Genomic DNA, 25869 nt, shown 5'->3' with positions numbered 1-25869 from the left:
GGGTCACAGAATCCAAATTCTGGATGAGGAAGAATTCCCAGTGCTGGGGATTTCAAGCAAAACCTGAAAAGGATGTTAAGAGTCAATGCATGAAGGTCACAGAAAGGAGGGAGCACATTAGATGTGAGGTTAGATCTGAAGACTATAAACAGGCAGACTTTTGACCTGGCATACTTGAGAATCCTGCAGACTTTGTCTTTTGTGTTTTTAGCTGAGCGACTGTTGGCGCTTTTGTTGGAGTGACTCCTTTTGTTGGAGCTTTTGGTTTTGGTATTTTAAGTGGCTAGAGCTTATCTGTTCCAGTTACTATCAGACTGCAGCACCTTTTCAATCTTTTTGGTTTGCAGATGCCTTGTTTTTCTTCATTGATTTTTGCAGGGCCCTTAAAGCTGCAGGGCAGTTCAAAACTTCACCAAGGTGTGCAGCTGTGTTTGGGATTTGCCTCATGATTCTGTTTGTTTGGGGTTTTTTATTATTTTTAATTTTTTTAAAGTTTAAGTGGTCTTGCTTGTTGGTGTGCCATAGAGCAGAGAAGTCAAGAATAGGGATTTTGCATTTGTGCCCATTTTTTCCCTCTGCACTTTCTTCTCAAAGGAAACAGTCTCTCCTAAAATGAGCAGCATCTTGGTTCTGACCCATCCGTCCAAGTCTGCCACCTGGATTGTTCTGCAGGTTTTCCATTTCCTTTGTCCTTTCTTTTGTGTTTTAACATTTTCTGAACATACATAGTGATTTTGAGGTCTGAGAACTGTTCAAGATGGAAGGAATGCTTCTAATGTTGTTTGAAAAAATACAATGAAATATCTGTTTGATTTGCTCTAAGTTTGGAAACATTTTCACTCCTGCAGGGGATTTTTCTGAAGGAAATCTCAGCAAGCTTACGTTTGGATTTACTTGACCTTTCTGTCTGATTGCACATCTTTTTTTCAGAGGAGCAGGAAGGATCTTGAAACTTCTTTGTCTGTGCTCTAAAGATAAATGCCAAGAATGTACCTTAAAAGATTGAATTAAGAAATACTTTTTCTTTAATGTTTCGGTATGGATTGTCATTAGTCTGTAAGGAAATAGTCCTGTTGACTACACTGTTCCAACTGCTACTATTGATCTATTGATTAAGACTCCAGGAAAAGGCTTCTTTTTGCTAAGAACTCATTAGTGAAATGGCTGCTTCCATAAAACTATCTCAATATATAATAAAATCATTAGAGATTCTGCATGAATGCAGTTTTTCACTTTAAAAGTTGGGTTTGAGCCTTACCTAGCTTTGAACTTGAATAACAAAGTTAAGGTACTCATTAAAAATAGCATCTATGGACAGCTAGAGTTGAAGGCTCTGATCTTCATCAGATTGATAAATCAAAGGGCGTTCCTCCATCGTTGCCTCGTGTGTTATTCCTGATGCAGAAATGTACAGATATCTTATTGAACCGTTCTCAGCAGCTCTTCTCAAGTTGCACAGCCAAGTTTGCGGATGGTCAACAGTGCTCTGTGCCAGTTTTTGACATTACACATCAGACACCTCTGTGCGAAGAACATGCCAAAAAAATGGTAAGTACAAAGCCAAAACTGTAATTATCTGTGTGTTGGGATGATCAGGAGTTTTAACCCCAGTCTTTCTCTGAACTCTTGTGTGACAACTAACAAGTTTACAAACTTAAAAGTTTATTTCCTTTTATTTTTTTAAGAGGGTAAAACATGCCAAACATTCCCACCTAGTATAAAGTTTGTTGTGAAAATATTTTACATAATTTTGAGGATATAATAATGTGTGTATGAGAATTTCCTTCACTGGAAGAAATTTGATTCCTCTCTTGAATCAAGAAATAGAAAATCATTGTGAGAGATCCTGTGGTCATTTTATTTGGGCTCACTCCTGGCCCTTGGCTCTAAATATAGCATGAGTGTGGTATGGTAAGAACACTGCATCTTAAACAGTCTTAGTACATGGGGCCCAAAATATTTTCTAGAGGAAGTGTAGATAGCAATTACAAGCATGCAAATAATGGGTTTGCTACTTTATTTACCTTTTGGTGACTATTAGAATTTATCTCCTTCAGGGATCTGTGGATCCCAGAGGAAAAGCAGTGGCCTACTACAAGTTGAGAGAATGCAGAAATTAAGATGATGTCCTCTGCTCTCCTTTTATGCCTTTCATCTTCCAGAACAAAACTTCTAGGATAATTCACAAACCCACTTCTGTCTTGCCCCTCCTTCAAGGCATTAGGTGTAAAACTGCCCTTTTTTTGGTTCTGTTGTTGGATTGTTGTCAGTTTTTTCTTACTGTTTTTGTCCAACCTCCCCAATACTTTTGAATTAAGGAGTTTTCTGGATTAAAATGCGAGGGTCTACACAGATTTCTGTGGGATTTTCCCCCTCTCCCAGGCAATCTTCAATGTGTCTATCAAGGTTTACTTCTGTAGCTCATAGAACCCTCTGCCATTCCCAGTATGATGGCAACTGAAAACTGATGATGGTTTATTTTTTTAATTGGTCAATGATTGCTTTTCAAAAACAATGAGGCCTTAGTTGTTTACCTGCATCCTTACCCTAATCCTACAGTATTAATTCCATTTCCTCAGTGCTGTCCCTCTTTTATGGTAGTGGACACTTGAGGATGCTGGCTTCAGCTGCTGCACACTATCCCCATTATTGCCACCTCACAACAGTGTTCTGTCTTTAATACTTACAGGAATGATGCCAAAGGATACAGTTTTGCACTGATTTAGTTAGGGTTTACTATGATGATTTTTAAAATGTCACTGCATGATCTCCTATTTAGCATACCTCATAATTTTGTCTGTGTGATTTTTGCCATTGGGATCAATGAGGAAGGAAACAGCTTAATTTTCATAACCTTGCCTGGGTATAAGTTAGCAGTCTCTTGCATTACATGTGAAGGGGGGAAAAAAACCAAGGAAAATACTACTAGCTCTTAATATGCTTCCATTGCTATTGTTTTATTCCCAAAGGACAATTTCTTGAGAGGGGACAGTTCCCGTAAAGTTCAGCACCAGCAGCAGAGGAAACCCAGGAAAAAAACGAAGCCACCTGCACTTACCAAAAAACACAAGAAGAAGAGAAGGCGAGGCCCACGCCGGCCCCAGAAACCCATTCCTCCTGCAGTGCCCCAAGGGAACCTCACCATGCCTGCCAGTGTCTCACTGCCAGTAGAGATGCCCCATATACGGTCAGTGGTAGCCTTGCCCCAGTTTGCCCACTGCTAGCTTGAACCTTGTCAGTGACCACTGTAGACAGGTGTGATGTTGCTGTGCTGATCAGCATCTGGAGTGGGGCTAGAAATTCCATCTCCATGTGGCTGTTGGAAAAAACCTTAGAGTGGGTCATTTCGGATTTGAGCAATTACTGGGTTTGATGGATAAAATACCTTGCTCCTGATGCCCCATCTTATGTATTTAATCAATAGGCTAAGTGTAAGCTTCCTAAAGAAACTTTCTAAAAGTATTTTTTTCCTAGATGATGGGTGGAGGAAGAAAAAAAAGCGTGGGGAACCACTCATTATAGATGGATATGCATTCGTAGTTGTTGTTTGGAGGAATCAGAGTTGAATACTGTGAATACTTTCTGTCCAGGAGCCCCTCCACACCAGAGCTGAGTGCCGATGAGCTGCCTGATGATATCGCCAATGAAATCACAGACATTCCACATGACTTGGAATTGAATCAGGAGGACTTCTCTGATGTCCTGCCGCGGCTGCCCGACGACTTGCAAGATTTTGATTTCTTTGAAGGTACCATTTTATTTTATGCTAACGTGAACACAGTCAGTGAACCGAAGAAGTGAGTGTTTCTAAAACGCATTTTGAGGGGTTGCTTGCTTTCCTACAGAGGTAATACCTTCTAGACAATGAAGTGTGCATTTGCTCTGTTGTTTGTTTGTGAGCTCTGAAGTAAAACAGACTTAAAGACAACTGGTGTATGTAGTTCTCTGCTTGCTCTTATAATTACTGCTCTGAAAATCCTAATTGGTTTAGTATTTTAATAATTCATTTTACGTTTTTACTGCCTGTCAGTGTTGCAGTTTAATCAAGAATATTTTCAGTAGTGGCATCTTTCTGCCATCGAGTGGGGCTGGAATCACAGTCAATGTTGGCCTTTGATAAAAGGAGAAGAGAGTCAGAATAAAATCTTTAAATACATTTTTGAAACTAGCTTTTGATCAGAACTGTGCCTGAATTGCTAGATTCTAAAGCTCAGTACCTATCACAGGTAACAAAGAAATTAGAACAGTCCAGAGTTGGGCTTTGTTATTTCTTTGGTGATTTTCTGATATCACATGACATCACACTGTGTTTGAGTTGAAATTAACCTAAATTACACTGACTGTGTAAATTTCAGGCCCAGACTGTAATGTGGTAAGTAGAAGGGAGTTTGTGGACTATTTGTGTTATTGTAGCATTGAAGAAAATCTTATTTAAGCATTTTTACTTTGTCTAGTGAGTTTGGGAGGCATCTTGTGTTGCAGTATGTGGAAGCGGAGGGCGGAGAGAGGGAATTCCATTGAAGAGGAAGGTGTAATACCTCGTTTTTCTTACCTTGCTTACCTAGTGAACACTGATGAAGGAAAATTTCTGTGTACCGCAAGCCATTCTGGTTATCATGCACTGCAGCTCTGTACTGAACTGTCTGTATACCTGCATCCTTAGAGTTCCAGTGCCGGCCTCGCCTGAGAGGAGGGTGCTAACTTCTGGTGTCCCTGTTTCTGCAGGTAAAAATGGAGATCTCCTTCCGACTACAGAAGAGGCTGAAGAACTGGAACGGGCCCTACAGGCTGTAACTTCTCTTGAGTGCCTGAGTACCATTGGAGTACTTACACAGACAGATGGTGTGCCAGTTCAGGAGCTGTCAGATAGAGGGATAGGGGTGTTCTCTACAGGTGCTGGAGCTCCGGGAATGCAGTCCTTGAGTCGAGAGGTTAACACGGATCTGGGGGAGCTGTTGAATGGGCGTATGGTACATGATAATTTCTCCGGTCTGGAGCTGGATGAGAACTTGCTCCGTTCTGCTACCTTGTCCAACCCACCAACGCCCCTGGCAGGGCAGATCCAGGGGCAATTCTCAGCCCCAGCCAACGTCGGCCTTACTTCTGCCACTCTGATAAGCCAGAGTGGCCTTGGGGAGAGAGCCTTCCCAGGACAGTTTCATGGACTTCATGATGGCAGCCATGCCTCCCAGAGGCCCCACCCTGCCCAGCTGCTGAGCAAGGCAGATGACCTGATCACCTCACGACAGCAATACAGCAGTGACCATTCACACTCCTCACCCCATGGAAGCCATTATGATAGTGAGCATGTGCCGTCTCCCTACAGTGACCATATCACATCCCCTCACACCGCATCCTTTTCCGGTGATAACTTGGCAGCTACCTTCTCAGCAGAGATGCCCATGATGGCACAGCACTTGCTCCCAACTCAGCTGGATGTGCCACTTAGCGGGGTGGTCAACCCCAGAACTCACTGGGGAAATCTTCCTGTCAATCTTGGGGACCCCTCTCCGTTTAGCAACCTTCTTGGTGCAGATGGACACCTCCTGTCCACCTCCCTGTCCACACCACCTACCACCTCGCACTCAGAGACCACACAGCCTGCCTTCGCCACTGTGACCCCCAACAGCTCCAGTGTGCTTCCGGGGTTACCGCAGACCAGTTTTAGTGGCATGGGTCCTGCCTCCGCTGAACTCATGGCCTCCACCTCCCCTAAACAACAGCTCCCTCAGTTCAGCGCAGCCTTTGGGCACCAGCTGAGCTCCCACAGTGGCATCCCCAAGGACCTGCAGCCCAGCCACAGCTCCATAGCTCCTCCCACGGGCTTCGCAGTGACCGGTGCCACCGCTACCAGTACCAATAACGCATCCGCGCCCTTCACCACCTCCAACTGAGCTTGTCTGCCTGGCTCTGTGCAGGTAGATGGGGGACCTGTGTTTTCTATCTTTCCTTTTTTCCTTCTTCTTTATATTTTTTCTGTCCTCCCTTCCCTTGTTTTTTTTTTTCAAGAGGGGGTTGAGAAGAAAACCCCTGCTTCAGTACTGACCAGGGTTAGCCCTCTGTGAACCTTGCTGTAGCGTTCACATGTGCTTGTTATGCACCGGTGCTCATTTATTGCAGGCAGGTTCACCGTTCCCCAATAATTCCTTAAGGATACAGCACAGTTACTGGATGTAATTGATCTTAGCAGTAAGACCTAGAAATGGGAAGATACCTCAGATTACTGATGCATGTTACTGTTTCCTAGGGTTCGGATCAGTGCTTGCCATCCCATTAGCATCTGGTGGAAAGTTTTCCAGTGGGCAGAAGTATCTTGAATATTTTTTTTTTATTTACCTTTTTTTCCAAAGGTAGCATCTGGCATGGAAAACTTGGCTGCACTCATTGATTTGAGAATGGTGCACTGAAGTCCTAAATCAAGATCATGGTTCAAGGATGAGTTTGGCAGTTTCTTAAAATAGTCTCTTGACCTCCTCTTTGTGCATGTGTGTGTTTGGGGTGCAGGGAGCAGCAGTTCCTTTTCTTCTTTTGGTGAAGAAGTGGGAGTTGTCCCCTTCCAGAACTGGTCACTGTTCTTACTGCATGCTGATTTTTGTTTTTTTATTATGATGATTTTTAATTCATTGAGCAGCAAGGGGATCAGTTGACTGGTTGCCCAGAAATCCAAAGGCTGATGTGAAGTTAGCCCAGGGAAGAAAAGAAAGAAAACCAGAAAGATTGAAATAGATCATGGATTAGTAAAGATTCCTGTGCAGAAATTCCCTCCCTTGCTGAATTACTGTGGCCTTGTAGCATTGATGATTTGCCTTTTCAAGTGTGGCTTTGTCCAGAACTCCTTGTCTGACAGGCTGACAGGTATTTCCCAGCTGAAACTGGAAGAATTTTTTGGTATTCTGCCCATCCACACAAGTCTAGGTCAGACCCTTTGGTAAGTTTCAAATGGATGCAAATTATGGCTAGCTACTGAGACTTTCTTGGATGTTTTTTTTTTCCCCTGGGAGCCATATAGTTTTTTTCAACACTTGTAGGGTTTGATGCTCTGTATGGGAAGCTGAATGTATGTAAGGAACTAGCAGGTACCTATCAGCAGTCATGGCTAACCAAGAGAGAAATCACTAAAGGAAAATAGATAAGAACTCCTTCTGTTTGCAGGACAGTTTTGCTTTTACTGCCCACCTGCTAAAGAAAGTATTCAGACTTTTTGGTAGTAATTTCAGTTCTTAAAGGAAGGAGTCCACTAGCTTTTAGATATTTTTTTTTAACTTTATTTTATTTTATTTCATGTTTTTTAATCCAACAGATAACAGCAGCAGAAATTCTGAGGTGTTTACTTGCATCTCATTATCAGGAAGGGAAAAAAGGAATTTGCTTGTGACTTTTTAGGGCTCAAACTTGCTACTATACTCTGACTGTAAAAATAGCTCCTACTTAATATAACAAATCTTGACTCTTCTTGGTTTGTTTCTGAGATGCAGATGAGAGAGAATAGAAAATCCCACATTTCAATCTCTTACTGTAGAAGACAGATTTCATTCTACCTTACAGTAAAATGTCCTACCTGCACGTATTCCAGTCTAATTCAGGAAATTAAGAGATACCAAGCACATGTAGTAGGGAGGCCTAATAAATTGTTTGAGCAAGGGATCACTGAATGAAGTTTAGTTGCTATAGAAATTTCATTTTGTTAGCAGTCAGGCCCACACCAAAATCTCTGACCCAAACCTCTCCTTCCATCTTGCTAAGGAAGAATTTAAATGGGATAGGTCTTGTGTCTTCTTACTATCGTAGCAATCATACTACCCTCTTTTCTTGAAAGGTTTGTTCTCCTTAAATATAAAGGAGTATGGATGATGCATATGTCCTTTTCTGAAATTGCAAGTGTATGTGGGTGGAGGAAACAAAAATGATTTTCATGCTTCTGTTGTTATGAAGTCCTTATTTCATACTTGGTAAAATAGATCTTAATAATATAAGCCGAATATTTTTAAGTGGTGATTTAAATATGTTTGTAACATTTAAATGTTTTTAAATCATGTAAAAAGTTGAATTGAAGCCTATGAAATCCTGCTTGTGATTGTCCTGCTGATTGAGGAATGCCCAGTGGTATTGTGAAATGAGGCAAATCTGACAAGGCATTTATTTATTTTTGTATTATGTTCCCCATACTTTGTTGAGGAGACAACTGTTTGATTTGCAAATGATTTTCGTTGTGTCCGTATACCTTCTTCAATGTGTTTGAATGATTGGCTGAAAAAGAGTGGAGAACTAGTATACCAAATGGTTAATTCTTTAATCCGCTTGTGTATTCATGTCATTTTAGAGGATGTTAATTTCTTTAAATTGGTTTCAGGACCTTGGTCTTGAAATCATTCTTGTGCCCATCAAGCTCTTTAATGAAGCTGCAGCTAGTGCAGAGTATATTTGCTCCACATCACATTTCTCTTTCTTAGTAAATGCCGTCGGGGAAGGGAGGAGAGGAACTGAGAGCCAAGTTCTGCTTGCTCACTTTGGTATAAATTACAGAGGAGCTCTTTGGTCAAAGGTCACTGAGTTTTTACTGGTCTAACTCAGAACAGAACCCAGCTCCTAATCTGAGCATTTAGACAGGGAATTTCGAAAGCTGTCAAAGCTGTGCAGGTCCATAATTCCCATTTGAAATCAACGGCCATTATGTACCTGCATTCCTTTAAGGCAGCCTAGGATATCAACTCTCTTCCCTTGCTTAGACTTCAATTTTTGTATATCCCTTGATGACTCTTCCCTGGAAAGTGACTACGTAACACTTTTCAATGAGCAAACTAAGTTTGCAATAAAGCTGCACTTTTAAAAATAAACTTCAGTTTGTATACGTTTGAAACAGGAATCCCTTTGTCCTGTCTGACACAGAGTTCTGAAATGGGCCACCACTCTTGCCTTTTCCTGGTTCACCTCCTGCTTTTTCACTGCCACTGATTTCATAGTTACAGCCTACCAAGCAGTTACGGGTCTTGATCTTAGCTTTACAAGGTGGATCATTCCAGGTGGGCTTCTACACCCACACAACCTGTTGACTTCAGTGAATCAGTGTCTTACTGTTGGATGTGAGAGATCCAGTCTGAGAGGTATGTGCAGCCAGAGATGTTTCACACCTTTCCCTCTCGGAAATACTGCAGGTCTGGTTAAGGTAGTCCTCAAGGCTGTTAATTATACGGTTCCTGAGTAGAATCCATGCTCTCTTGCAAAGGTTTTTGAGTATCATCTCCTCGTATAGCAATTAGCACTCTAATCACCCTTTCATCAAAGAGCAAGTGTAGCAATTTCAGTCCATTGATTTGAGATGGTCGATACCTGTCATGCCCTTTACGTGTTAACAAATGGAATAAAGCTAGTTGAACCTAAAAGTTAATTTCTTTACATAAGATTTGAGTTTTAAAGAATTGAAAAAAAATTAGAATAAAATACCAGTAACATCATTTTTGGTAGTAATAGCACCTCAATTAGTCTTTGTACAAAAGTACTTAACACAAGATGAACTTTGATAGTGTACAGAGGCTCATCAGAAACATCCTCGTGCTGGCCTGATGTGTAAGACACCCTGTAAGACATACTTTGATGTTTCCTTTCACTTAGGAGGACTTTACACCAGCTTTGAGGGGAACCACATGCACTTAGATACCTTGAAGTTGATCTGTTCTTTGGCCTCATAACTACTATGATGCAAGAAGATCGAAAAGATGCATCTTTTTGTCTACTCCTTCCAGTTCCTCCAGGTTCTTGATTAGTTCTCTTCTCATTAGTAGCATGCTTCTCTCTATGGTTGGCCATAAGAGCTTTAAGTCAGTAATGCTTAGAGGTAGCACACTTGCAAGTCTGCCTCAGGTATTGTGGAGAAGGTGGCAACAGCTACATTTCCCACTTCATTCAGCAGGTTAGTGAAATGAGGATTTGCAGTTCTCATTTTGAAAGCATTGGAAGGCCCCAAGAAGCTTATCACCTGCTAGGCAGAAATCAAAGATGGTATTAGAAGTACAAACACAAGGAAAAAATGTCAAAGGAGGGTTATCCATAATAGCAAAGAGAAGCCAATGGAAGTGATTTGGGTTTTTTTCTGGGGGGAGGGCGTTGTTGTTTAGGTTTTTTTAGAGGGAGATGGATATTAGTTGAAAAATTGGGAAGTTCTGTTGTGAGCTGTTATGCACAGTGTGATGCCACTGGCTTCAGGGGCATGGCCAAGGCGAAGGGCCTAGGATTGAACCTGCAAACCAGTAGCCCAATTCAATTTGAAGCTTCATTGTGCTGTAACTACATCTAAATACAGTCTGGGATTGAATCTGTTTGCCAGGAGAGTCTCATGAAGGAGTACAATAAACAGTGGACGGGTGTCTTCCCTGAGAAGCTGGCCCTGATGGCTACACGCACATGGTGTTATTCTGCTTCTGAACCCCAACAGTGAGCAGAATCCACTGGTGAATTCTCCAACAGTATGAGCCTTTGGTGAAGGGAGGAGGGAAATATTTTTAGAAGAGCCAGCTACCTGCAGTTGAATCTTTCAAGACCTGTAGGGCGCAGGAACGGTGGCAGGAGGTGCTTTCAGCAGACAAACAACCTGCAGTGATGTTCTGCAGAGAGGCGTTTGTGTGGTTGTCTGGGCAGCTTCCCTGGTGGGATGTTGCCTTTTGCTTTTGTGTTTTTACCGTCACATGTGAAGGAGTCTCCTGTGCAGACCTGTTGCAAGATCTGGTGGTGGTGGAAAAATTAACTGAAGGAATAGTTTTGGGCTAATGTGCTGACCAGATGTTTAGTCACAAGGTCTTTCTGATCTCTTAGGTAACATTTAATGATGGGGTGTTGTGGGCTGCTTCTCATATCTCCTTTATTTCCTTACTATCTACATTGTTCTTCATTCTTTCTTTTATTCTCCCATTCTCAGATACTTCACCAATGTAAGTAATGCCAACCGGTAAGTCTTCCGTGGTCCTGAGTGAATCTGGCTGTAAAACGAAAAGGAGGAGAGATTCCTGCAATTCATAACGTACATTTTGGATGCTAGAACAACAGTGCAATAGATCAAAGTATTTCTCAGATCAGTGAGTAAGATGATGTTTCGCAGCATGCTAATATGTCATGAACTAGATGCTGAGAGTACAACTTTGATCAATGGAGTGCACACGTTAGCAGTGAATGTGCAGGTGTTTTTAGCAAGTTTACCTTCTCACAGGTTCCTCTTCTTTGAGAAGTGCATCAGTAGAAAGTCATGAATAAAAATTTAACTTACTCTTTTTAATGCCCACAAGCCCAAATAAAAGTAAGGAGGTTTGCTGGAAAAATCTACGTTTGTGTTTACTAAACTTAAACTTGGACTTTAGGAGAGGTCTGGTCATGAGAGATCTTAGCTCTATCAGGTAAAGTTTTTGTTTTGTCTTTAAAACTAGACAAAAACACTGTTGTAGGGAAAGAAAAATTTGGTGGAGGAGGAGTTACAAAAGATGTGTCTTAGAACAATTTTCTCACTCATGTCTTCAGCCATTTAAAAAAAAAAAGAAAAAAAAAACCCCACAGTGACTGTTTTGGGAGCTTTTCCCTTTGCTGTTCTGCTACTTCTCATGGTTGTTGAGTTCTTTGCTTTCCCCTGTTTTACTCTGCTTTCACATACTCCTTCTCTGGCTACAATGGAATAAGGTAGTGGAAGCATAAAAGAAGAAAGCGGGCTTGGCCCTAGATTGACAGCAATAGTTGGAGAAGGCTTTCTTTTTCTGTCTCCTTGAATTAAGTGTTGGCACCTTTTCAGTCTACTCTGGCTCATAGAATTTGGTTTGGAAGGGAACAGGATGAAACTTGGACTTTTGACCTTAAAACTGTACTTACTCGATGTAGAAAAATGCATTCTTCCTACTCCTTCCCCTTGCTAGTCCCCCAAACGCAGTGAGATATCCAGAGTACCCGTGTATCGACCGCATACGCGTGTTGAACTTGGTCCGGTAATGCTAATGTTTTACCTGCTTTCTGTCATAGTCAGCCAGTGCCCACGGAGATAAACTCTGGATAGGTAACTTTCCCAGATATCCTCTGGAAAACTTTAACTTCGGTGCAGATTGCTCTGACGTAGCTGACTGTGGTGGCATTGGCTTCTACCTTGGAGTGGACTGATTTACCCTGAAATGACTCTCTAACCTGCATCTTAAACAGTGTAGCTGGTTCCAGTGCAAATAGATTCATTCTGAAGTGATGGACAGTTCAATTCTCATGCAAAATAGCTACATCCTACCAGAAGGGGTTGAACCAGTTTCTCTGAACAGTGATGACCTTCACTGTACAGTTTTGGGTATGTCTCAGGGATTCCTTGTGGAAATAAGGGCAGTTAACAAAAAAAAAAAAAGTAAATAGTTTTAAAAGTAAATAATAATTTAAGGTAGAGCGTCACCTAAGTGAGAGCGCAAGAAGTAGAAATCTTTGTTCAGTTTTATAGTCCACAGTGTCTGGCTTAGGGACTCTTTCTCTTCTCGGGGCTCTCATCTCAAGTTCAACATACAGAATCTTTTTCATCACGCTCAGCTTTAAACTTTTTATTTAAAGATACCCTTCCCCAATGAGCTTTCAGAATACTTATTGTAGATTTTAAGAGAAATGGTATATTAATTTATGCTATTAACATCACCTCATAAATTATAAGTTTTATACTAAAGCTGTATTGAGTGTAATGAATTATGTTGCATATGTGTTTTTAATAGCTATAAAATTATATACAAGCTTTTTTGGAAAAACAAACTAGTGAAGCACCTTTTTACACTGGATCTTTGCCGTGTCAAGGTGTACAGCTATTCTTTGCTACCTTGCAGATATCTATATCTATATATAGATATATATATAAATAAAATAAAATGGTATCCTGTATCAACAAAGCATAGAACTCTTTTTAACCCTTATATTACTGTTCCTATAACTCTTTTTAAATTTTATTTTGATGTTACATTCTGCAATAATTTATCCGTGGTTTGTACCTATGATTAGAAATTTAGTTACAGGGTAAATAGATCAAATTAAACAAATCCAACTACTGTAGCTGGAAGTTGTGAAATAAGTTTGTAAGATCTTTTCTTTTTTTTTAAATGTATTTATTTCCAGTTAGCTCTGTGAGTTGGAATTTGAAAAGTCAGAACATTAGGAATCTACAGTGTCTTATTCAGGAATTTTTCCCCTCCTTTCCTCACAAAGGAATTCCCACTGTGACTTATAAATAGAATTAGACTGCTTGTGTGCATGTATGTATTATATATACACACAAAAAATATGCATTGGGGGGGGATGTATGTGCGATACGAATGTGTATATTGTATGTAGGTCATAGTTTTGTAAAGAGAAAAGTAGTTGAGAGGTGATGGAATGTATTGTAGAAATGTGATTATTTAGTAGGGGGTTGTTATGTCCTCACTGTTGTATAAATAACTGAAACTCTCTACTACATAATCTTCTGTTATAAGGCTAACTCTGATATCATGTCAATTTTACTGTTTTTTAAATGAGTTGCATTGAGCCCTGTTTAAAATGCCATGAAAATACCAAGCTCCCAAAGACAGCCTTTAAATAAAACAAGTGGGAGAGGAGGAGGGATGAGAGAAATGAGTGATATTTTTCAGGAGAAATTGAAATGGGAAGGTCTGCATTCGGTGGGATGGGGAGGCATGGGAATTGCTGTATCTTTGCAAATTAATACTCCTATGGTCTGACTTGGAAAATGTCAATCAGTGTCCTTGTGTTTTCAAATTAGGTTGTAAGGGGCAGTGTTTGTGGGGTCATCTCCATTCTGCAAAAGGATCTTGTCTTCAAAGTAGATTCTTTTCTTTCCTGAGGGTCTTGGTGTGTATTCATTTTTCCCCAAAATTGCTGTTGTGGGATTGCAGAACAAAGTACAATTTCAATCCAGGGAGTTTCACTTGTGCTGTGAAATTCTGAATTTAATTATGGCCACTTAACTTTTTTTTTCATAATTGCAGAAGGAAGATTTCTTTATGGGAGTTCTCACTTGAAACTGTGAGAAATCTGAAACATTCTTACAGATTGGCTTACTCTTCATACTGTTCTATTTCGGCTGGAGAAAGTAACCTAATTGTTATTTATTCATACAGTATCACTTTTAATGATGATGATCCTGGTGACTTTAAAAATCTGTTTAGAAAAACAGACCTTCCAGTATTGCACAGACATTTGAATTTCTTGAAGGCTTTTCTTAAGCAGTTGTAAATCAAATCTTAATTTTCAATTTTATTTTTTTTTAATCCCCCTCCCTATCAGTGTGTTGATACCCCCCTGGCATTCCTTCCCCTTTCCCCCTCCCCACAATTTGTTTCTGGCACATATGCATACAAGTGAAAGGGCAGGGAGGTGGAAGTTGTCAGAGGCCTTTCCTTCTGCTTATTAGGTGGTTAATGGGAGTTAGCAGCATAAATCTTTATGCCTTTATGGGAAAGAATAGACCCATTTTTGTGTATACCTGTACAGAGAGATATATCTGTATATGAGATGTTGGTAGCACTTTGCTGAATGTGGACTTGCCCTCATGATGTACAATAAATACGTATGAATGCAATCAATCTAAATCTATAAATACACGCATACAGATGTATAGATGCAATTTACGTTGTATCACACACATGTACATTAGTTGTAACATGAGTGTGTGAGCTAAAGAGAGAGACTATCCACGTAACATATGTGTAGCAGGTAAGCACTTGTGCCAAACAAGGTTGTTTTAATTCTGAGGGATTTGGATGACATCAGCGACTGATCTGAGCTCGGTCACCATTGATTTGTGTTACCTCAGCCCTCACAGTGGAATTTCCTTGGTACGTTTCTGCTTTTGTTCATTCTGTATTAATACTTGTTGAGGCCTCTTGCAGTGCCGACCTCTTCTGCTTCTCTGCTCCATTGCTTCCATTCCAGCTCCCCTTTGCCCCCACATCTCTAGAGTTTCTTGTGCTAGCAGCAGTCAGCTTTAATGGCCCAATCCAGCTCTGCTTATGCATTGGGGAAATTCTCTTGGTGACAATAGTGGCAGCTGAATTGGGCCCTAAGCACTTGCTTGAACTTACTAGAATTTCCCAGCTATTCAATTGTGCTTGAGTACGACTGTGATTGATTTGCAGATGAACACAAACTTTTCTTAGAACCTGATGCAAAGCTTCCTAGCACATTAAAAAGTTAACCCAGCATCGTACTTTAGAGGTAAATGTTCAAAATGAAACGCATCCACTGAGAATTACCTGCAATTTTCAGCCCCAGAGAGGAAAAGGGAGTTTGGTTTGTGTTTTCCGTAATGCAGGCAGTAAGCAGAAGGCAGCCCTGTGCTCTGTTCTGAGCAGTGGGGTTGTCATCAAACATATCAGGAGAAACACTGCTCACTACATTTTACCATTAAATAGATTTTAAAACAAGCTGCAGAGTTGACCATTAACATGCTAGCACTTTGCATCTAATTGTGTATTGAATTACTTCGCTTATGCAAGTAAATTGTGGTTTTAAGTATTTTATTTTCTGTTTTCTGGCTAAATGGAGCTTCTGTATCCTTTTAGCAGAAAGCAGCTGTCAGAAACCTGCTCAGTCACATTTAAGCACTATTGAAACTCCTGGCTAACTTAGGCTTCAGTTTCAATGGAGAATGCTGCTCCAATTCTGTCATCGAGCCTTACTGCATTCCACATTTTCAGTATGGATATGGCACGGTTTTTCTTGGCCACAATTCAGCCATGGAATTTTGTCTTCCTTGCATTTCTGTTAGAAAAAGGTAACTGGTGTAACTGTTCCACCTGAGCTTTCATGCAATCATACATGATGATTTCTAGAATACATATGTTTGGGCGTGTGTATGGGTATGTCTGTGTACTGTGTGCGTATAATATATATTTATACGCACACATATATTACGCTATTTTAGTTTATGTATGTGGAGAACGTACTTGTTGGTTCTCTCCTGATATATACTCATGCATACGTATATTAAATATGTATATAGAGTGTAGATGTCCTGCATATACATGTGTATATGTTATGAACCTTGGTTGGCAATTTTTTCCCCACTTTTTGCAAATTGCTGTCCCTTATGACATATTTTCACTGAAGCTGCATTATATAGAAGAAATGGAGAAATGTGTTATCAAAGTTTTATTTTAAAAAGGAGACTTTTAATTATCTAAAGCCATTTGTAACTGTCTTTTGAATTTTTACTAGAAGGGTTGTTATTTAAAAAAAAAAAAGAAAAAAGAAAAAAAAAAAGAAAACAGAAAACCAAAAGCAAGCAGACAAGCCCTTACTCCCACCATCACTTAAATGGACATAAGAAAGAAATGGAAACACAAGTTTCTAACTATTCATTTCCTTCAGGGGTTTCTGAGGCATACTGTAATCACATTCTGCCCCATCCCCCCTTTTGTCCAATTACAATTAATGATTCATGGTTTCTTTTACATAGCTTTTCCCCCTCATTACTTTTGTAAATCATTGTTCACCTCCTACATTCAATAGTACTGATATCACTAAGGAGATTTCATGTCCTTCTGTCCTTTTCAGGAGAAATACCAGTGCATCACTATTGTGTTACATTTTAACATACTTTGTGGAGGATGGATGTTTTTATTGAAGATGTCTGTAACAAGTCTTTAACTTAATGTGAGAAGCCTTCATTGGAATCTATCATTTGTTTGTTTCCAATAAGTTTCTGCAACTGTTTTAAGTAGTTCCCTTATTTGATGTCTGTGGTTTTAGGGTTTGGGTTTATTGTTGTGGGTCTGGGTTTTTTCCCCCTTCAATTCCCCAAAATGTTTTATCTGCAAGTGGAGCAAAACAGATGTCAGCATCTCAACCAATCTCCTTTTTGCAATTAAGGGTAAATGTCCTAGATTCAATAAAAGAGAAGGTGGCAAATGGACAATCCAAAGTGCTTAGAGGGAATGCTCACTCTTTTTAAGGCTGTCTCAGAGAAGTTTGTGTTTGGTGTCATTTTAAAGGTAGCTTGATCACGCTTTGATATCAGAAACAGCCTTGTAACAAAGAGCCTCGTAAAGTTGTTTGGCCACTAGAGTTTAAAATGTAAACAAGTTGCAGTGGGAAAGCATAGGTGAGGCAGTGTATTTTGAACCAGTGAATTGTAGCTTGCAAACGTACCTGATTTTGAAGTAACTGCATGGTAGCAAGGATTAGCAGTCTCTTACACCCCTTCCTTCTTCCCTCTCATCCCCGACATGTGTTCAGCATACCATACATTGGGAAAAATAAATTACTTCAGCAAAGCTAAATCCACTTAATGACTGCTTAAAGGGAACATACAAACTTGTATTGCCGCATCCCGTCTCATGGTATTAGCTGGAAGACTAGCTAATACGCACAAAAAGCCTGGTCCAGGTTGCTTCTGCAGATGTCTCGCTTTTGGAGAGTGCGGTGCATGGGGGATGCCCGAGAAGAAGGTTCCCTGCCTACGTGGTCCCCAGCAGCGATAGCAACTCACACTACTGCTTCTAGTGCTGGAGGCTCACAGACAGCATTCCAGGGACGGGTAGGAAAGCTTGCGTTTGTACTTTCCCTTTAAATAGGAAAGGTTGGCTCACATGTTCCTCATACTTCTCAATGAATGTACTGTATTACCATTTAAAAAAAAAAAATCAATGAAATGATAATAGATTGGTCTCCTTTTGTTATCTGGTCCTTGTTTAATTTGTTTAAGGGTTTTTGTATACAAAAGTTTACATTTTTATGTATATTTTTCTTGTGTAAAAACTGATGTAATATGTGTATAAAACACTGTATGTATTATCTGTATATAGTGTGACAAAATGATTTTCTTTCTTTCTTTTGGATGTATTAATAAATCTTGCTGTGAAGTAGCCGTGTTTACTATGATGAAACCCTCTTCTTCAAGCCGTTTTGCTAAGTCCAAGATGTATGAATACTGCCCAGGCTGAAACCTAATCCATAAAGTGATTTATTTTTTTTTAAACATATCCTAAGTACAGTTATTGAACTGTCCTTTGCTTAGGTAGCTGTAGACTCTGATTCTGCTCTTGCTTATTCTCTATTGCTTTCTAATAACATTAGCTAATTAGTTTTGCAAACAAACTGGGGTCTTCAATCTCAGTTCCCGATTCTAATTATAGTGCTTTCTAGCTCTGGATCACTGGCCCGGAGAGCAGATCCTCTTCATCTTGTTTTCAGTTTTGAGTTGCAGAACTGTACTGGAAATATAATTTAAGGGGTATAGAACAGAATTTTGGTTTATATGTTGTTTTCTGAAATTTAAAACAAATACATACCCGCTTCATCACCGAAACCGGTAAGTTGGAGTTTGGCGTTGAGGATTAGCATGTAGATGAGAAATGATGGTTGCTGAGGTCCCGCGGGGCTCCGGTCAGCTCTCGGGCAGGATTGTGAAGCCAGGGCATGCGTGTGGTGACTACCTGGATCGGTCAGACGCTGGGAATCACCACTGCCTTGTTCGGACACAGATCGCTGTGCGCTGGGGAAAAGCTGCCGTTCCTGCTGCTCTGCTGCAGCTGGCGCGAACGAGACTGCTGCGGCTGGCACTAACGTGCCAGTGCCACGTTTGCTTTCTGAGATCGGCTTTTCCATGGTAGCTTGAAGGATGTCCTCTCTTTAGACAGAACTATGCCTTGGATGCTTCACAGTAAGTAGATGGCTGCTGCATCTCCCTCTCACCATTTGTTTTGTGAAGTCTTCCCCTTTGCTTTCTGTCATGAGGGTACGTGCTACAACTGGTGTTTGCTTTGCTCATCCAATGTGCTTGAAGTTGTGACTTGCAAGGGAAAAGCACTTGTGTCCTAGGTGAAACTGTCTTCCAGGTTCTGTTTTTCATAAGCAGTCTCGCTTAATGCTGCCCTGATCATCAGAGTAACTATCAGCAGAGATGGATGAGAAGGGGATTCAGTAATTTGACTTTTCTTTTTAATGAACAGTGGCCCAGCCATTCTAGACAGCATAATTAGAGCTGCGTTTCGCAGTGCCTGATTGTCATTCAGGCCGAGGGATAAGCAGTGACAGTGAATGATGTAGGCTTCCATGCTAACACACTGCAAAGGTTTTGCAGGAAGGGATGGAACTGGTTTGTGCTTTAATACCTTGCTTTTCTGGGAGATGGGAGTACACTGAAAGTGACACATCCAGATGTTTGTCATGACAGAGTGATGGCAGAAGAGACCAGACACTTAAAGTAAACAAAAGGAGAGTCCAGCAGCGCAAGTTCGGTCCTATATGGCTGGAGAAAATCTACCCCAAACTTGTCCATTGTAGGGAATTTTCAAGGTTGTGGGCCTGAGGCATTTGGACGCAGCAGGGGAATAGTGAGGAGGCAGTTCTGTGCTGGTACTGACCACTTCTGGCTGTGCACATGGATGTTGTAAAGCTGATCCTTCAGAGTGCTCCTTCTGAAGCAGCACTCAAAGTCAGAATGGTGAGAGATGGAAGAATTTATTCTTATAGAGAAAATAATTGTTAAAAATCTGCTTTTAACAAAACAGCAAAAATAAGTTACTAGTTGTTGTAGGATTTAAGGCTGCAATGAGGAGTAAGAAGGTGGAAGTTAGGAAAATGGGGCCTCTTCCCGGGGGATGACTCTCTCAGAAGCAGAGTCGCCTGGTCTGCTCCTGAGCTAGACGTTCTCCAGCGTGGGCTTGATGAGAGATGGGCTGAGACTCCTCTGCTGACTAAGGCAGAGACCAACTGAATCACCTGGGGTTTTTTCCCAGCATTTCCATGAACACGAAAGAGATGCTGCTCTTAGACAATGATTGCATGGCGCTCAGTCTGAAACTTTACAAAAACAACCAGTCGTTGTTCTGGTGCCACATTTCAAAACACAAATACGTTTTGTCTGAAGTATCAATTCAGGAAGAATGTGGTACATGTCTCTCTGTATTTCGACAGTCCTCCTGAGCGCCAACAGTAGCCTTTTAATAGTTGGCAATTATTTTCTCAGGAAAGCTCATTTAATTTGTACTTTAAAAGCAGGTGACATTTTGTTACAAGAGCAAGTGCTGCTCTCGTATTCGGTGAAGACATTGGAAGGAGAAACCTTTATTAAATTTGGGAGATGGCTTCCTGCAGAGGTGAAGACAACCTCTCTCTCTGTCCACGCATACTCACAGGCAATTGTCCCATCTGCAGGAAATAATGGGGGCCATGTTCCACACTTTCCCCCTGGAGCCTACAGCCCAGGCCCAAGGCTGTACTCTGCAGCTGCCAGGTCTGAATTGAAGATACACGAGGGGCTAGGAGGTGGTGGTTGTGTTTACCGGCATGAGGTTCAGCCCAGGAATGGCTGCCTTGTTTTACTGCTGTTGCTAATGTATGATTCGTGGAAGGTGCCAATGAAGAGTCTTGGTACCACTGAATCTAGTAAGAAAGTCGAAGAGGTGTGCTAAGAATGTCCCTGAAAGCAAAGTAGCTTTCATATTCAGACATATTCTTGTGCTTCTGTAGGCTACTAGTGATACAAACTTTCTACGCCCGCATCCAAAAACTCCTTTGTCAGATATCCTTAGGACCAAGAGCTTGCGTGTCCTGTTGAGCCCTCACGTCTCCCTTGCAGTGGCTGATGTAGCCACCAGCGTGGAGGGGGGTCCTGTAACATGAACTCACTCTGGCTCTGCTGCCTGTTTCTGCTCACCTGGTGCAGCAGCTTCAGGTTGTTGATCGTTAAATTTTAAAATATAAAGCCTTTGCTTTCATGCTGTGCAACTCTTGGTGGAAGAAACCCTCTGTAACCAGCCTGCAGCTGTCCCAGGGGGCTCTTGTGAGTCCGGTCTGCGGGGCTCTCTGTACTCTGGTGCCTACCAGAAAGCTGATGCTGGTTAGGCTGCTAATACAGATGTAAATGCTGACCAATATTTTCTCTACAGCTCCCTTGTGTTCTGCAAACCCACAGTTCCCAGGAGGGTGTCGTGAGCTTCAGCCACTTCCAGCTTCCCCCTTGCAGCTGCGTTGGATGCAATGGTCCTCACAGCAGGAGAGAGCGCTGAGGTGAAGGGGACTTCCAAGCTGCAAACCGGTGCTGTGAGCCAGCACTGTGACCCCAGGGAGGGCAGTAAGTCTTGTGAGGATCACGGCTGGCATCTGATGCGGCACCCTCCCTGGTGTCTATAGTTTTATTAGAGTGTATCCGTAGTACCTGGTAAAACAGGGTATGGCTCATGCTAAAAAGAATTTCACAGATGCAAAAAAATCTTGATGTCTCTTGGTTTCTAAGTGTGTTGGAGCATTTCTCTTCAGGCTGTGACTTTTTTTGCACTGAGGCTTTGCATGTGCTGAGAGCAGCAGTGCTCATGAAGAAGTGCATGGGCCCAAACTCCAGCTGAAGGGGTAGCACCAACCTTGCCTCACCCAGCTGGTGCCAAAGCATCAGCGAGAGTAAAGAGCCTGATTAATGTCAGGTTTGGGCCTGTACTCTGTCAAAGTTCAATTTCGAGCTGTGAGTCTCAGTTACAATATGCAGCGTCAGCAGAGTTGGTGTATGTTTGTGCCAGTGGAATTTGTGCAGAACTGGCCCCTGGAAGTGTTCACAAATATTTCCTAAAGTGACTATTGTCACCGTTTCTACACGAGGCACGTGGTCCCCAGTTACAACTTCCCTGCGTTTCTCCACAGCTTGGTGGTGCTGGTCCCCTCCAGTGCTGGGAGAGCTGGCTGAGTCCAGGGACCTTGAAGCCGTTACCAGTTTGGGGCAGGTCTTCAAATTAATGCCTTTGTCAGATTTTATTTTCCATTTGCTAATGAAAAATATTCTTTGTCATCACTGCATTAGGATGAACACAAGTGGGATGGGCAGAGAGGTTTAAGGGGTGATTCTTTAAGTGCCTAGAAGCATATGAATGGGTTGAATCCAAGACATGTGAGGCATCTGGGGTTCTTCTCTGCACATTCCTGCTGCCTGTTGGTGCAGATGTTTAAACTTGCTGCCTGGATTGAGAGACACATGTTAGCATCAGCAGAGGATATTTCCCTAAGTGTGTAGTCTTCTATAATTTGTGCTCTCAGCAATTTGCATGCATTTGCTACGGTTGCTTTAGTAAAGAGCTTTTCCAGTCCAGCTGAATGTTCAAAATCAGTAAAGTCACTTGACATATATCTAAGAGCACTTGGTTGTCGGGTTGGGTTTTTTTGCCCCAACCAGTTTAATACCTTGTTTAATCCTGCAGAATTTAATTTTTCTGTTAACCAGCATTTGCTCAGTGGAGCCAGCCAGTTTCCTCTGTTATTAATCTCATTTTTTCTGCTCTCCCTTGGGTCCTACTGTTTAATATAGCTTTTGGGGTTGGCTGTGGTTTTTTTTCTCTCCTCTTTTTCTGCCCAATGTTTTGCCCATTCCATACAATGTTTTTGTCTTGTCGTCTTCATCTCCTTTGCCCTCAGACTGCAACTGAAATTGTTGCTGAAGAGATTCTGGTAAGCAAAATTAGATTCCTAGAACTCAGAATTGTTCCTTGTCAGACCTTATCCTCTTCACTTGGCTCCTTTATCTCTACCAGCGCTGCCCAGGTAGAAGGCCTTGCTTGGCAGAGCTGCTCCTAATACCCCTAATTGAGAAATTAGAATCAGTCAGAGTCTCGTACAAATATATATGTTGTCTGAGGTAGGCCCTTTCTAAGATGATGGAGATGAGGATCTTGACACATAATCTCTCAGAAAAATTCAAAGCTGCTGCGGCACTTTGCGTGCCTTGCAAAGCTGGCTGCCTGTAGCAAATTTCCTGTGATGACATGCCAAAAAGATGATGTCTTTATCAGACATGGTTTCCCATTAAAAATGCTTAAATAGCTAGTGGTCCTCCTCGCCTCGGTTCCCGGTTCGCTGTGATGTCAGCTGCCTTCGCGCAGCCCTGTGCTGCGGGGAGCAGAGTGTTTCGTGCGGCCCGTGCTGTGTCTCTCCGAGCATGTCCCTGCTTTGGGGCAGACTTTGCCCACAGGCAGCACCGCTGCCGTGCCACGTGACAGGGAGCGGGGCTGGTGGGTGGCAGCTAAACTCTTAATTAATTGAACACTCGCAGGCACTCTTTTTCCTTAGTTTTCTCCCAGTAACAAAGGATACTTATCCACAAGATTTCAACCTCTCTCTTCCTGCTTCTTCCTGGATTTCAAGACTGGTGCTCTTAACCAATGCCAGAATCTGTATCGGGCTGCTCTAAGCTGAGTCTGTAACAGACAAACAACGCGTGGATCTTCTAGTGGCTCTAAAAGTAATCTAAACTGTACAGAAAATGATGGAGGATATCAGCAGAAAAGAGCAAGTGACTCAATCTGACTGAATGTGTTCAGCATCAGCGGGTGACACAAAAAGACATTGTCCTTATCCTTCAGTTCTGGTGCCTGCATGCATTTTGGAAGCCCATCTCACCAGCTCTCCGTTGTCCCGTGCGCCTCACCGTCCCTGTGGCACCTGGCAGCACAGCTGGCTTCACCATCGCCTTGCGTACTCTTTGCTCCACATCTTCCTCCTTGTCCGTGTGCTGCCCAGTGGCTGTCTCCTCTGGTGGACACCCCGCAGATTTTGTTGTCTTACACCCTAACGGGCTGCAGTGGATCCAAGCTCTTGCTAACAGCTTTCTCTGGTCTGCTTTCCCTGGCTGGAAAACTGGTGGGGTTTAATCATCACGTGCCCTCTGGTCCCGTAATTGAAACGCAGCATGTGGTGCATAATTCTTAAGAACATCAAAACTGTAAAAGAAAATCCTCTTCTTACTTTGGTCATCTCTAATGTCATAAAAATAAATCCACTCATTTATATAATTCATAATTCAGCCTTGTTTTCCCTCTGCCTCCTGTTTTTCCCCTAGTTATTTGGAACTTGATTTGCAGTGGAAGGTGGTGTTTGATGGAAGGAATACACTGATGAGAGCAAGCGGCTTCAACCTCTTGTGCTCGGATTATTAAGTTTTACGGCTTTCCCAGTGCTATAAAATCAACACATCCTATTTTATTTTTCATTTTGGACACCATTTTGTTTATTTTTCTTGCAAGGTTTTATACCAAGATAAGCGTTCTCAGAGGTTTTTGTTTACTCTGGGAAAATGGCTTGGCAAAGGGAAGTATTACTGTGCAAGGCTTGCATTGTGAAATTGGTTTATGGCTGTAATTTTTATGTGAAAGATGCCAGACTCTTAACTATCGAGAACTAAGTTTTCTACTTCTATTTTCAAACAGGTAATTTGCTAATTATTTACCTAGGGATCATTCCTGGGTAATGGCCTATCTGAGTCCATGGCATACTTATAATAATCCTGCTGTCGTGATCTACGCAGGAGCAAAACGCTGTTCCCGGGTTGGAAGTGGAGAAGGAGGGCAGTGGTCCGAGAGCTGCCCCGCTCTCCTCTGCAGTCGCCCCGGCTGCCTCGCTGGTGGATGCCCACGGCATGCAACGGTCAGCAGAGACCCAGTTTCTCAAAGGACGTAAGCTAACGTTAACGGCCCTAACTACGAAGGCCCGTTTGCCCTAGCTGCGGAGCAGGACCCGGGCAGATGCCTGCTGGGTCGCTGTCCGGGTGGAAGCGGTCTGCTCGTACCCACACAAATGTGCAATGGTGGAAGAGCGTCGTCATCGCAGATTTTAGTATGGCTAAGGCAGGACTGCAGTATATTCTTGCTTGAGATTCAGGCTATTTTCTGCAACCCAAGACCAGGACCTGAAAGCCATGTTTTTGAATCATTTTAACTTTACAGCTGTAGTCCATGTTGTGTCTCAGCACCACAACAGAACAGCCGTCTGTTAAACTCGCTCCCTGATGGTGAGACCTCTCTGTTGGATCAGAAAGCTTCAAATCAAAAGGTTTGAATTTTCTTTTTTCTTCACCAATGAAAACTTCCTGGCAGTGCAACACCGCTCACCTGTTTAGTCCCCCCAGGTCTGAATTGCACCCAAACGGAGCCGTGTCCTCCAGACCAGCACTGTTGTTGACGCAGCCTGTGCCCGGGCTGGCAGGGCTGTTTGAAGGGACCTCGGTCAGAAGTGTGGTCCCCAGCAAGCGCCTGGGAATGGGTGAACGTGGTGTCAGGCCACGCAGCGAGATCCCAGGCAGATGGCCAAGGGCAGGGCAAAGGTGCTGCAGCTTGCTGCAGAGGGTGACATGACCTACCTGGTCAATCAGCTTCAGTTATACATTCCCGGTTTTATTTCATTGCCCAAAGTCTGCAAGGAGCAGCAGGCTGTTGTAAGAGGTTTTTTGCAATATAAGTATTGCCTGAATTTTTAATAATCAACCCAAAGTTGTTCCTGAGTTGTGCTGGGTTTATTCCAGAGCGACCGTGCTGGGGGTGACGGGGCTGCTGGCGAGCCCCTGTGGAAACAGCAGCAAGAGCGCGTGAGCTGCGGGGCTGGGGCTGGCAGGAGGTGCTGGGGAGCAGGACGGGGCCCTCAGTTCCAGTTGTTCCTTTTAAACCCAGAAATGACATCCTGCAATATGTGGTATAGTCTGTGCACTGCCTCACACGTGTAGAACTGATGCTCCCCAAGCAGCACGAGATAAGGGAAAGCGTGGGGAAGTGGAATATCTTTATTACTTTTTTCAAGGGGAGATTCTCTTTCACTTTTCATTTCCTCTTGTGTTTCCTTTCTGTATTTGTACTTTAACATTAGGTTTGATTCTGTCTCGATAGCATTCAAGTGAAGGCTTACACATATTTCATCAGGATTGTCTCTTTTGTTTTCAGGGCTCAAAGTCCCAAACAATATGAAGCAGTCACAGCCGCGTACACATCTGGAGTCCTTTCATCCACTCCAAACAGGCGCTTTCCTTTATTCCTGTTCACCCTCATTACTTAATTTCCTAAAGAGGCTGCAGCTCTTTAATGCCTGAGTGACGTACGTCAAAATGTCTTGCTAGGCCTTTCCACTATGTGATAA

The 25869-nt window shown here is 42.2% G+C and overlaps 1 protein-coding gene across 4 annotated transcripts in view; it reads left to right on the top strand.

The window, feature by feature from the left end:
* INO80D (INO80 complex subunit D) overlaps positions 1–24287 on the top strand; it is a 61359-nt gene extending 37072 nt beyond the window's left edge. For 2 of the 4 annotated variants that reach the window (XM_054830530.1, XM_054830531.1), the window contains exons 9-12: positions 1415–1548; positions 2970–3187; positions 3591–3748; positions 4726–17863. In XM_054830530.1, the coding sequence (XP_054686505.1) occupies positions 1415–1548; positions 2970–3187; positions 3591–3748; positions 4726–5894 (1679 nt within the window). In that variant the 3' untranslated portion in view covers positions 5895–17863. Of the gene's footprint in view, positions 1–1414; positions 1549–2969; positions 3188–3590; positions 3749–4725; positions 17864–24271 lie in introns of those variants that run through there. The other 2 variants (XM_054830534.1, XM_054830533.1) reach the window with 2 other exon arrangements.
* The last annotated feature ends 1582 nt before the right edge of the window (positions 24288–25869 follow it).

Source organism: Grus americana, chromosome 6 (assembly GCF_028858705.1).
Source record: "Grus americana isolate bGruAme1 chromosome 6, bGruAme1.mat, whole genome shotgun sequence".
Lineage (NCBI taxonomy): Eukaryota > Metazoa > Chordata > Aves > Gruiformes > Gruidae > Grus > Grus americana.
The sequence above is the reverse complement of the archived record's forward strand: the minus strand, read 5'-3'. Positions and strand labels throughout refer to the sequence as shown.